The following is a 13,847-nucleotide window of genomic DNA, read 5'->3' on the forward strand; positions in this document are numbered from 1 at the left end:
TGAAATTCAAATAGTTTTACCACAAACTGAAATAATTATGGAAATGTCTGGATATGACCTTCTTTGTAGAAGGAAAAGTAGGAGACTATATAAAATACTTTTTTCCCATCTCAGTTAATGTACTTTTTCTGATTGGAAGTGTTTTGTCCTTGTTAAAGTATTTGTCTTCTCTCAGGATGCAGTAGTATTTTAGAAGTAACACTCCTGTTTAGTTCAAACTAGTTTGGCCTCTTTGCAAAAATTGCTAACAGAGACTAGAGATGATTCAAGTTACATAAATGGTTTATCTGCTAGGCATTGAACTAGGACCGTTAAACAGCTATCTGCTGGTTGTTAAGTATGAGTTCTGATGTAGAGCTTTGGTGTTTCTTTATTGATCGTTCAAACCATTCAATGTATAACAAACTTCAGATTTTTTTTTTTTTTTTTTCTGGGAGGTGGTGCTTTTTTACCCTTTGTCTTGTCATGCATTTAATTTTGTCTGTTCCTCTGTGTGTATAATAAGTAATATCTGTGTAATATATAATATATCAATATCACTTTTTTTATAAAGTCACTTGGAGAAGGAAATTGAAAACAAAAAGGCACAGATGACAGCATCTCAGCAACGTTTATATTCCATTGAAAATGAGATTAGGCAAAATGAAGACCATCTTCATGGTCATCGACGACACCAAAAAGAATTACAGGTAAAATAGGTACACAGTTAATTTTTAGAAACTGGTCAGTCTTTCCCTATTTCATTTTGACTTCTGCAATATATTTTGAGTTGGATGATAGTTTTTAATGTTTATCCTTATCTTTTTTTTAGCTTTCGTGTTGTTTACTTCTGTAGTGTGCTTTCGTCATTTAGGACAGAACAGTGGCAGTCACATCAATCCTAGCATGTGCTTTTGTTCTTGTATGGTATCTTTTTTTTTTTTCCACTTGTGCTAAATCTCACGAATTTCTGCTGCTGTTTTTTGACACAAACAGGAAGTTCTTGCTATATTTGAGGCAAGTTTCTTTTCCCTGCTTCCCCCTCCTTAATTTTTGTTGAGCCTTGCCTCTTCATTCCTAGAATCTTGCTTCTCTTAATGCTCTTCATTTTTATTCTTTACCCATTTTAATATGCTGAATATTTCACCTTTAAGTTTTCTCAATGTTAATTTCTATATAAACCATTTTACAACTATTAGTCATCTTTCTTTGTTTTCCAGTACTTCTAGGTAGGATATATATTTTTGGTGGCCAGTAATGTTATAGTTAGGCAGTGTAAGATAATACATACTGTATAAGGTTATAGTCAGTAAATTACAAATAAGAACCAGAAAAAAAAAACTGGCATGTGGACTTAAATTTCTGAAGATAAATATTTGAAGGAAAAATAAAAATATATTTTACTCAATTGTCATGTTGAATGGAAGTACAATAATAACTTAATGATTTAAAGTCCATGTGACTTTCGGAACAAGTTATATTTTATAAAAATGGATTCCATAGGCAAGTGGGAAGAATTCTGTCTTTTATAGGCACTAATGAAACTAAAAGACCAAATCACATATCTTGCTTTCTGCGTTGACTTAAATGAACAAATATGAATTTTTATCTTTAGATAAACTTAAGAATATTTATTTTCTTTTTCTTTTCAGATAAAAATAAGAACAACAAATGCAGAAATAGCAGATCTTGAAAATATGGAAGAACACCAGTCAGTGGACATCCGTACATTAGTAAGAATAAAGTATCAAATTATGTCTAATAAGGAAATGAAACAATGTCTTTCAATGTTGGCAGTGGTTTGAAATAAGCAAATACTGTAGATTGTCAACTAATGTACAAATTGGATAAATTGTGAACAATGTAACACTTAACAGAATGTCTACAATTATGGCAATGACTATTTTTAGTGAGTTTTTGTTTGGTTGGATGTTTGGGTTTTGTTTGTTTGTTTTCTTCTGGCCTTTTTCAAACTGCAGGTTTATGAAAGGCAAGGTGGTGGTGTAAAGGGCTGTTCTATGCATTTTCTTTCCTCATTCCAGACCTGCAGTTCTGTAAAACTCTGTTTGGGGAGAAGCAGCGCTGTAGGTTTGGAGGTCAGAAGTGGCACCATCAAAGCATAGGTAAAGGCCACTCTGGAGCATAATTAATGTCACAGCACTGCTGCTCTACCCTGAACCCACAGTTTTCTTGCTTTGCTGTAGCTTCACCATGCAGAAGTTATGAAGTTCATATATCATCCTAAGGAAGGATCATGGTAGTATGATGATTTCTTCGAAGTTCTTATTCTTATCCATGTGTTCTTAAAATGTATGTGTAGTAGTTTAAGAACAGGAAAAAAAGTTTGGTAATCTGTTGTGATTTGTATGCTGGTGGCCATGAATTTAAACGGTTACTCTGTAATAATCTGATGTATAGATGGCCAAGATTTAAATTCTGAGAATCATCCTGATGTTAATAATAAATCTGACTACGGTTGTTTCAGTTAAATTTTATGCCAATTTTCCCACTATTTTATCTGGGATCAGCAAGAGGCTAAGTTGCCCAGAACTATTTTTGTTTGTCACTTCTGATGCTGGCACAAACTCTTGCTTTTTCAGTAGTCTGTCTTTCACTGTGTGTACACATGTGTGCATGTAAGTAAATATTCCAAAATTTACTCAAGAAGTAAAGGCTTAGTACAGATTCTGTAAGCTCTGGTGTGATCTCTCTTTTCCAGATAATCTAGTTCTGTTGGTTTAAAAAAAATAAAATTCTTTATCCTTTTGCTGAGATGGAAAAATATTCTATTACCTTTTTGTAGGAGAATATCTTCCTGTTTGAAAATTATCAGATACTTGCTTTTTGAACATCAAAATTTTTACTGTTGCTTCTGATAATGGTCTTATGCAACTGGTAGATTTATATATTTGCTTCGCCTTATTCCTTTCTTGGATTTTCGTTATTTTTCTGTTTTCTGCGCTTTCTGTCCACTGCTATGTATTGATTGCTGTTCTTTCACTTGGTATTTGTCTTTCATTGCTACCTTGATTTTACAATTGTCTGATTGTGAAAAAGAATCTAGCAATACAAAGTTTCATTTACATATTTTTCCCAGGTTTTGGAGTATTTCTCTTTTCAAATCAGAAAGTATGTATGATGATTTTCATTAGGAATGGTATATTGTCTAGGGAACAGCGATGATCCGCTTACTCTTCCTATATTCCTTTGTATACTGAAGGTATACACTGTCATAGATCTAGAGGGAAGTTTTCTTCTTCTTTTGTTTAAAAAATTATTGCAGTAAAATATTAACATGGCTAAGTCTTCACAAAATCCTCGTCCCTTTAGTCTATTCATCACAACTCCCAAATAAAGTCCCCTTAATTTTCAGTCAGATAATTAGGAAATTCCACTTTTGTGATCTGATTTTGTGATTTGATCTCCTATAAGATCTGTCAATCTCTTCTTTTAGGCTTTAGTGGCAACTACATTGAGCTGTTTGTATTTTTATTAGAGTTATAGAGTATTGCATGTAATCTAGTATTCTGATAGCAATAGTAAAATAAAAATCTTGTACAATAATTTGCAAATGTATGTCTCCTTTTATTATTCTTCATTTTAATATATTTTGACAGGAAGATGAAGCCGAAGAAAATAAGGGTAAGATGGAATCTGTAAAAAAAGACGTACAGCAACAAAGCAGAAAAATGGAAGAACTGAAAAATATTCTTCAGGTAGCTGAAAAAAAATTTGAAGAAATGAAAGAAAAAATTCATCAAGTAGAAGAAATTGCTGGTCCAATTAAGGTAGCAATAATCGCATATTGTATTTTTGTTTCCTTTGTGTGGCAAGGGGAGTGAGGTTAAAAGGAGGCCAGAGAAATGAGTATGCTTCTTCCTAATACTTTTAAGGTCTACCTATGAAAATGGAAATAGAGCATTCCATTTAGAGCATGTCAAAAAATAAGCTTGGCAATATTTCAAAGGTGATGTGATTGTTAAGTGTAGTTGCTATAGTGTTTTATGTATAATGAGAGTTTGTTTCCAGGTATTTTTAGTCATGAACTGAAAAGGAAGGAAAAGTAGTTTCCGTGACTTTCCTTTTTAGTGGATCACATTTGTTGTTTTGGCTTATTTGCTTGTTTCTGATAAGGCCTGGCTAAGAATGTTCATAACTGGTCGGTTTTCAAAGTGGCATTTGAAGTTCTCTATGAAATGGTTATTATTCTATAAAGTTGCATAATCACAGAAGGTACCAATACTTAGTTTTAATTATTCAAGAAGACACCTGGAAATCACAGAGAAGTAGCAAGACTTAAGATAAATAGCAGAGTAGTGACACGCAACATTTGATATTGGCAAATGGAAGGCAATCTCACATTGCCGAGAAGAATTAATGCTTTGAATATGGAAATAACAGGGTCCAGCATGTTTACAATATTGTAAACTTATACAAGGATGGAATGAGGAAAAACTTAGAAAGATCACTATAGGAATCTCTTATACGCCTCACTTAAATTGTATATTGCTATGTAGTCAGCCAAAATTGAAAAAGCAAGAGCAAACAAAAAGAGGAAGGAAATAGGTAAGGAAAACAAACAATAAATATATTCGTTATAATGTATCTAATATGGAAATTGTAAAGAATTCTTTAAAAAGAAGAACAGTGTAAAGAAAGAGACTAGATTTATTCTGAATATTAGAACATTATTGCTAGTTATTAAGCAATAGAGGGCAACTCTTTAATTCCAGAAAGTATTTTAGGTTAGATGGACTGCTATGTGTTCTACAGTTGTTTAATGAATTGTTGACATATAGCAAGTTGTGGCTTTAAGGCACTATTAGAAAATGGTAAGAGCATTCGTTATTGTTGGTGATGGTTGGTTTTGTTGTTTGTTATTTTGGTTTTTGGTTTTTTGGGGGTGTTTTTGTTGTTTTTGTTTGGTTTGGGATTGGTTTTTATTTTGGGGTTTTTTTTAAAGATAAGCCATCTAGTTGACAGGGATGAGGAAGAAAATTGTCTTCTAATTTATTTCATTCTTTATACCTCTTTGCGTCTATGGAAAGCTGTGATACCACTTCAACTGTATCAAGACTTATGTAGTATAGAAGTTGCTATAGTCTACATCATATTATAGGTATAGCAGGACACTGAATTTTCACACAGAAATGCAGTTGTGGCTGATGTCACACAGGCATCAGAAGTTCTGGCTAGAATATATTGTATAAAATAAATGTAGTTTTTGGAGGTTTAGGAGAAAAGATGGCTTTTTTTTTTCCCCAGATTGAAACATCCCCTCAAGATATGATTCCTAAAAACATTGCAAACACCTATTATGCCCTTGTCAGAATAGAGTATAGACTTTCTGATAAGTTGTTGTTAGAGCTTCTGGACTTTAGAAAGAGCAGTCTTACTGAAAGCAAAATAAATTAGACAGTGTTAAAAACTACTTATTTACCTGTGATAACTCAGTGAACATTAGGGAGATGCTTAGGAATCTACTCCAAACAGCTCACTTACCACATCCTGATTTATTCCAAACAGGATGAATTAAACCAAGCTGACTCAGAAGTGGAAAACAGTAAACGCCGTTTGCAGCACTATGAAGACAAACAGAAAGAACACTTGGCTTGCATAAAAAGACACAAAGAATTACTAGCTACCAAAGAAAAAGAATTAGAGGTAGGTGTGGGGTTGTTTTTCTTTATTGAAGTCAGCTGGTCATGATCATTCTAATACTTGTACAACATACAGACCATATTAATACTCAGCTACACTAAGTATTCTCTCAGCTATGTCTTAAGCTGACTGCATCTAAATCAAGTAAAAGTAATTTTGTATAAATGAATCTAGGCCTCTTTTTTGTCTAGCAGAGCACCATTTCTGTCTTGACAAATAAGTTAGGGGTTATCTATCTAGGACTCTTTCTTCTGTATTCTGCACTGAAAAGATTAAAATGACTTAACCTTAAAATTTGTATTTTAAGTTCAATGGAATAATACTGTTTTGCTTTTTTAGATGCTAGATTTTTCCTTGTACAGACCTCATACCTGATCTTTTGAAGACTTATCTAATCAAGCTTTATTAACTAACTCTGAAATCACATCCACAAAGACTTTTGGAAGACTGTCCTATTTAAATATGGTGAATTTGGTTCCTTATTTATCTGTATTAGCTAAATAACTGTGAACATAAAGTTCTCAGATGGATACAGTTCTTAGCATGAAATAACTACGTACCTATAAATGTTGTTAGTAAAATTGTTAATGATAACTAGGTTTGCTATGATAAGTACAGAAAGAGTGATACAAAAAGATTGTTTTTGCTTGGAGATGTTGTTTTTCCATAGCACAAAATGTTTGTTGTGAAGACTAAACAGATTTTTTAAGAATGTAACAATTAACTGAGTTTCAAACATTAATTTAGGAAAGAATTGCACAAGCTAGGCAAATCTACCCAGAGCGCATAGAGGTCAGCAGAACTGTTAAGAGTCTTGATGCAGAAATGAATCGCTTGAGAGAGAGGATAAATTCAGAAAATGATCGCCATGGAAACAGAGAAGAAATAATACAGTAAGTCATCTTTAATGTCTATAGTAGTTCAGGTAAGATGGAAAAGATAAGGGAAATAAGAGGTTTCTTATTGACTCACAATGCATTTATTTGTGTATTTAGTATTTAAACCATGTACGAAGGTATGGAAATGTGCTGTGCCGATTGCTCAGTCAACCAGTACAGAACGGGTTAGGAGTGTTGAACTACCCTCTAGTGATTTTAGACAGTGTCTGTACTGGATATATGAAGTTACCAATAATCAGATACTTCTAAACACTTAAGAGGGTATCCCAGATATGGCTACGTGGTGTGAACATAACTCACAATTGTTCTGTGATGCAATGAGTGTTAAGCATACCTCTAGTTTGAATAGCTAATGCAGAAGTTAGGCCATTATTTGAGGTTTTGACCACAGTGTATTTCACCTTGGATATTCTTGAGCATGGGGAGCTTGTCTCAGCCTGTTCGGGGCGAGGTAGGTTGCACTAGTCTGAGGCACTATCTTAGGCAGGCTGCGAAATGACTTTGTGGCCAATACCAGTTTCTACTCAAAATTCAAAACCGGTAAGTCACACAGACAAACAGGCGCTGCTCTACTCAAGATTCAAGTCAGCCTCCCTTGTGTCTACCCCGGGAGAATCACAAGCTTACCTCCTAAATGGGGGTCTAGCATCGGCCAAGATTAAAGGTCACAACACTATACGGTTCAGTCAGGAGTTCCAACTAAGATACTCTTTATTGTGCTTGAAATACAACTCGTGTTCAGAGAAGAGTTAGGAGAGCGAGTGAGAATGAGAAGGAGAGGGGGAGAGAAAGGAAAAGAATAGCAAGCGTGATAGTCACCACCGTGGATCCAGTGACATCTTGCAGAATCGATCATTGTCTTCTTGAAGTTTGGTGGGGGGAGTCCGTCCCGTCTCCACAGGTCCTTGCTGTTATAGTCTGTCAGCTGCTGCCCTGAACCGATCCACTGTCCTGCCCGATCAGGAGTTGTCATGGTTATGGCACGTCGGCCTGTTCACATGCAGTTTGTGCGGTGTCCACGGTTGCAGGTGCGCAAGCAGCACATGCGCAGTGCCGACTTGCTTATTCAAATGTCCCAGGTTTGCGGGAACATAAGCCGCTCGCACTGTAAAAGGGCTGCCGTAGCGCGGTTGGTTAGAGTGGCGTGGGGGGCGGCAGCGGTTAGCTGAATTTCCTGCTGATCAGCCCATTCATGCTGGAGACAATATTCCCACTTCTGTCTTCTACAGAGCTCAGTCATTCATTCTCCTTGGTGTAAAAGTTTCCTTTCAAAAGAATTAAAAATAGAAGTAAAATTTTTTTTTTGACCACTTTTCATTTGTGAACAGTGTCTTGACTCATCAAAAGCTTTTAGCTTTAACCTAGATTCTCACAAGAAAGTTTTGATTTGAATGTTTTGCTTATCAAACTGATTTTCAGCATTTACAGTAGCTTGGTTTTAATATAATGCATGCTGATCCTAGACTTTCTGTTAATTAAAACAGGCAATTTCATGATGCAAAGGAAAGATATGAGGATGCCAACAGTAAAGTAAAGAACTTGAAGAAATTTATTAGGCTGCTGGAAGAAATAATGACACAGAGATTCAAAATATATCGTCAATTCTTAAGGTGAGTTAATTTTACTGTAATTTCAGGTTTCAGGTAAGCTAACATGTAGCTATAAGTATGTGCCTGTATTCCAGGGTGAAAATTATAGAGCGGACCTGTGAGAATGAGATATCTTTAAGGTGGTATTCACAGCAATCTTTCTAACCTAATCTTGCTCCCAGATCCAATACTACTGTGCCTGACAGTTCAGAGGCAGCCTGGACTGACAGCTGGAAAAACGACGTGATCAGTGGAGGCTGTTGTTTTGCTTTACACCACAGGCCTTGACTGTGCTAACTTAATCCAAGGCAGTTCTGTTTCAGTATTGGCTTTGGTCAGTAAAATATCAACAACATACTAGCATTGAGATCATCCGGGCTGTCACTCGTTTTCATCAAGTATAATTAGTGGTGCTGTGCTCACATAATTTCGTTGTGGGCCAAACACTTTTTTTCTGCCCTGTGCTGAAAAAAATTTAAGATCTTTATTCAGATTCTGCAATTTGACAGCTTCCTCTCTCATGGAGTGTCCGTACCGGGAGTGCATGCCTTCTTTCTTGCTTCAATCCCTTAGTATCCTGTAGCTATAGTGAATGTTTTGTGGTGCCCTCCCTTCAAAAGGACTGATGGTCTGTTTTCCAGGGCAGTCCTTTATCATTAATGATTCCCTTCAGCAGAAGTTGAGGGATGTCTGTGCTGGCTGTGCTTTTTGTACTTTTTGATCTGGGATTTGGAGGGGGTGCCACTATGATCCTGACAAATAGTAATGATCAGGAGAATCCCAGCTTTTGCAGGTGGAAGTATGAAATAGTAGTGGGTAGGATTTACCTGCAGGGTCTGATGCTTGTCTTATGGTGCCCATATATGTCAAACTAAATCTTGTTCCTAGTGCCCAAATTTGAGTATGAATCCCACTTTAGATGTGTTAAAGAACCATAGTTTGTTCTTGAAGGAACTGTGATGTATTGTCTATTGGGGAATTATATGCTAGAATTGGGGGAGAAGGTGGTGGTGAAGGAGAAATTAGTACTCAACCCTGTTTAATTCCCGGAGTCTAGCAGAGTCTGCGTAAATTCTTTACTGTCCTTACTGTGCAGTCCTAATACTCAATAGGAAAGAAGTGCAATGTGGTCATTTTCTGTTGAAGTTGTGGAAGAAGGGTGTAAAAAGCTTCTGGTCTATTGGAACAGGCTTCTAGAAAATACAAAGCCTGTAGTACAGCTGGATTTCTTACCTTGTTACTTTGTGTCAGTAACTCTCTCTAATCAATGTCCAGTATCAAATGTCACCCATTCAAGATCATAATTGATTTGGAAAAATGTTATTATTAACGGAGCAGGGCTTAATATTTAAGATTATGATGTGGAACTGTTGATAAAAATCTGTTGTCGCTTCTTAATGTTTTTTAAAACTTACTGACCTAATGTTTGTTTGCTTGATTTAAATGATTTAAGGCTCCTTTCTTTACGATGCAAACTCTACTTTGACCACTTCTTACGTATTCGAGCTTGCTCTGGAAAAATTCTTTTTGATCACAAGAATGAGACACTTTCAATAACAGTAAGTTATTTTATATTACTTCAATTATCATAACATGTAATGAATTATTATTTTTTTAATATCAGCTGCTAGAACATGCATTGCAAAGGACAGAATAAATTGTTCTCCCTCTCTGAAACGTGATATGCTAAATTGTTGGATATTATTGAAAGCAAACAAGAACAAAAACCATATTGCCATCTTATATGGGCAGGTTGATAGATTACATGGAATAAATTTGGACTCTTGTCTTATGCTGAGGATAAGAATTCACTAGCGAGTCATCCTAGCTGGTCTTTCAAAATTACTTATTCTCATTTCATTGCTAGGAAGTTTACCTTTATTTGTGTGATTGTATAATGGCTCTAGTTGTTATTTAAACAACTTCTCATGGCTGAAAGCTTCAATATTATGTTTTTTCTGTGTATCTTTTAACATACGTCCAAAATAGTTTTAGTCATGTTGTTTCTGTGGGAGAGTTCAGTTTTAGGAATTGAGGGAAAAAAATGTGTAGTGACAACATAAATATGTCTTGAAACAGTCCTAATTAAACAGATGAAGGATATGTATCTGAAGAACTCAAACTCAGTCCATAAAATGTCTGGCTTTATCAGAATACTTTTTTTTTTTTTTAATAGCTGATGTTTCATGTTTCTCATGTAAGAGATCTGTATTTAGTCAAGGAAGGTAAACTGAAAAAAAGAAACAACCCCTCCCCGCAAAAAAACCCCAGCTAACCAAAATACCCACCAAAAGACCCTACTCTAAAATAATTCTTACTTTCCTGCTTAGCTTGTTAAAGGTAATGTGATTAACAGGATGAGAAAATGCTTACATTTATTCTTAAAGGGGGAGTGCCACAAGGTGTCACCATAATCAATGGAACCAAAGGACTGTTCAGAGTCTCATGTATTCCAGTAAAGAAACTGATCCTCCTTTAAACTCCTGCTGTAAATCAGTCACCTGCTTTTCTATTGTAGCTAGCAACCATTGGATTTTACTGTAATATACTACACTGGTTGACATTTATTAAACATTGTTTAATAGCTGTTAAAAATAGAGAATTGAATAAGAAAACACTGGCAGAATCATTCAATCTGTTCAATGTATTTCACTGTGATGGACAAAATTACGGTGATCCTAGAAATGTGCTATGAAATGGTTAGGAGCCATCCCATTCCAGAATGGCAGTGAAGTGTATAAAACTGTTCTCAAGTGATCTCTGTCTGTTCATGTGTAATGTGTTTGCCATTAAAATTATGATTCTGTTAGTAAGTCTCCATCTCAGGTTTAAAAATTGCTTTAATATTTTTTGATTTGAAGGTTCAGCCTCGAGAGGAAGACAAGGCTTCCCTTAATGATGTGAGATCCTTATCAGGAGGTGAACGTTCCTTCTCAACAGTTTGTTTCATTCTTTCTCTGTGGTCCATTACTGAATCTCCTTTCAGATGCTTGGATGAATTTGATGTCTACATGGTATACTTTAAACTTAAACTACATTTGCCATTCTGATTTGTATAAATTAGTGAAATGGTTGGGTTGTTATTTGTATTTGGTTAGATTTTAAAACATTATCATTAACTGTAAATAATAATAAAAAAAAGACAAAAACCAAATCCCCCAAAACAAAACTTATTATGTATCTTGCTCACTTTGCTTAGTGACTTTGAAGCTTACTCTGTTTCTGAAGTTGGTACCCAGAGCTATGAGCATCTCTGTTACTTTACATGCTTAAACCCTAGTTCAGCACAAAAAAAATCACAAAATATAACTCTTTATTAGTTCCCCAAGCAGTTGTTACTGGGTTTGTCACAGGTTTCCTTTGCATATTGCTGTGACAGTTCTGGGTTTAGCATTTGCTTTGGCTTCTACCAATTTTGAGATCCATGTGGGCTTTTTTTTGTTGTTTGTTTTGTTTTTTTTTTTTTTTTAGAGCAAGTGTAGCAATTGAATTCACTGTTGCTACTTAGAAACTTGTTTTATACTTCACCTAGTAGCAACATTCCAAGATACTGAAATGCAGAATAATGAACAGTAGATACCAATGTCAGTTAAAACTGATAAACCTCATCTTTGTATACAGCTTCCCTGGATAGACGATTAACCAATTTTTTAATGTATTTTTATTTTATTTCCTCCCTATTACTATGCAGTGTGGTATGGTTTGAGAAAATAATTACTTCTGTGTGACAGAGAGTTGATACTGGATTATTTCATTTTGCCTTCAGTGTCCCTCCCCCATCAATGATTTCTTTACTGGGAATCACGGGGGGGGGGGGGGGGGGAGATAATATACTTTGTATATAAAGAATTTCAAAAAGGAAAGTATGTATCTAAGATCGTCAAGCAGTAATTTATCAGCTGGCTTCCAAAGCTTAGGTGCTCTTTTACAAGTTAGTTGTGCAGAAGTTTATCCATCTGTCCAGAAAAGGGTGGATACTCAGAACTGTAGGCCCTGCAGAGAACTTCCATGTCATCTGTTCCATAAATAATTCCACACAATTCGTCTTTTGCTTACTGGCACCGCAGTGGAACCTTGCTGTCTCCGCGATCTGTGGTTACTTTTGGTGTAATCCTGGAGACCCACCACAAGAGGACTCCATCAGCATGTTTGCAAGGGAGATACCTAGTTTCACGTGTAACGATGTATAGAAGCAGAGCTTTCTTTAACCCCTGCTAGCAATAGCTTCCCACTACACATCTTTTTCAGTAAGCCTAACGCATAATGTTGTGTTCAAAATAGTAATATAATAATAACAACAATAATAATAATAATAAAAATAAGCTACATAATATCTTAGGTTTCATGCAGCCAGCCCTTAAATCCTTTCAGGTAATTTTGAGGCAGGATTTCGCAGGAAACATTATTCTGCTAAAATACAGTTCATCTCAACATACTAATAAAGTAAGAAGTACTACGTGTATATCAAAGCTGATAGAAAAACATTGTGAGTAGGAGTGTGTGATTTTTCTGATAGAAGCTTTCTATTGTGCACATAAACGAAAAAGTAGAGTTTAAGAATTTCCTGGACTATAATTTGTAGCCTTTAGAATTTAACCCTAATGTTTCTTCAGCTTAGTTTTTATTAGGCTTTTCTTTAGCTAAGCTTTACTGTATATGAATTAATTCCCCTAGGTTTTTCTATTAAGATATTTTCTAATGAATTTATTTTTAAACACTTGTCATAATTTGTGTAATAACAGTCCAGTGAAGTACACGGTCAGTATCACTACCTGATAAATCTTTTGTCTTTAGGACATGGTTAACAGAAGAATTGCAATGGATATGATTCTTAAGGTGGCCGACTCTCAGCATCATCGACAGTTCATTTTACTCACCCCACAAACCATGAGGTAATACTGTTGTGTTATATTTCCTTGTACAAAGCATTACCAGGAAGTTCTATTGCAAGGAGTAAAACTTAAAGTAAATATGAGGTGAAAGAAATTTTGCTGTTTGTAGTAGTAGAACATCAACAATTAAGCAGTCCATTGCTGATGGCTCTGGAAATTTAATAGGTTTTTCACTCTTCCTTACGTAATGTCAGTGGGACTTGAATCAGTTTATGTTAAGTAGACCAGCTTTTTGAAATATTTTATTGTCTATAGTAGACTCCTGGTAGCTTTTAGCCCTCTGTCTCCCTCCCTCCTCCCAAAATTAACAGAGGACTTTGCATTTTTCCATTTTTCCTATTAATACTACAGTAGTTTCAAGATGTTTGTTATTTGAGTTGTTTTTTTTTTTTAAATATCACTGATCTACAAAATGGTAATTTACTCCTTGGTTTTTTGGTTGGGGTTTTTTTTGTTTGTTTTTGTTTTTTTTAATCTAGTAGCCCAAAATTCTTTAAAAACCTCTATATAAGTCCCTAGTAAAGCCATGCCCACATTAAGGGGACAGTCACTGTCTAGCCTTGTGCAGCCAGCTCTTCACTCTATTAGCCAAATGTAATCAGTGAAGCCTGCGGAGGCTAATTAAACAGTCTTCAAAATGAAGTTGATTTACTCTTAATTGTCTTCCCTTACTAAAATCTATAAAAAGTATTCTGTTGTGTAAGTGGAAATGCTTTAGGGGGAATTTCTGAAACTGTATGCAATAAACATGTAGGAGTTTTCTGTATGGTTACTGTTTAAAAGTTTAATAATTCAAGTGCAGCTTGGGTTTGTTATATTTTGTTACA

General features: G+C 35.2%; 1 protein-coding gene across 3 annotated transcripts in view; it reads left to right on the top strand.

Moving 5' to 3' along the window:
* SMC6 (structural maintenance of chromosomes 6) overlaps nt 1–13,847 on the top strand; it is a 41,220-nt gene that overhangs the window by 24,308 nt on the left and 3,065 nt on the right. For 2 of the 3 annotated variants that reach the window (XM_054819099.1, XM_054819100.1), the window contains exons 19-27: nt 554–689; nt 1,632–1,712; nt 3,597–3,767; nt 5,506–5,643; nt 6,388–6,533; nt 8,024–8,149; nt 9,582–9,687; nt 10,990–11,142; nt 12,923–13,020. In XM_054819099.1, the coding sequence (XP_054675074.1) occupies nt 554–689; nt 1,632–1,712; nt 3,597–3,767; nt 5,506–5,643; nt 6,388–6,533; nt 8,024–8,149; nt 9,582–9,687; nt 10,990–11,142; nt 12,923–13,020 (1,155 nt within the window). Of the gene's footprint in view, nt 1–553; nt 690–1,631; nt 1,713–3,596; nt 3,768–5,505; nt 5,644–5,979; nt 6,106–6,387; nt 6,534–8,023; nt 8,150–9,581; nt 9,688–10,989; nt 11,143–12,922; nt 13,021–13,847 lie in introns of those variants that run through there. The other variant, XR_008576237.1, reaches the window with a different exon arrangement.

The sequence above is a fragment of the Grus americana genome, chromosome 3 (assembly GCF_028858705.1).
Source record: "Grus americana isolate bGruAme1 chromosome 3, bGruAme1.mat, whole genome shotgun sequence".
Classification (NCBI taxonomy): Eukaryota; Metazoa; Chordata; class Aves; order Gruiformes; family Gruidae; genus Grus; species Grus americana.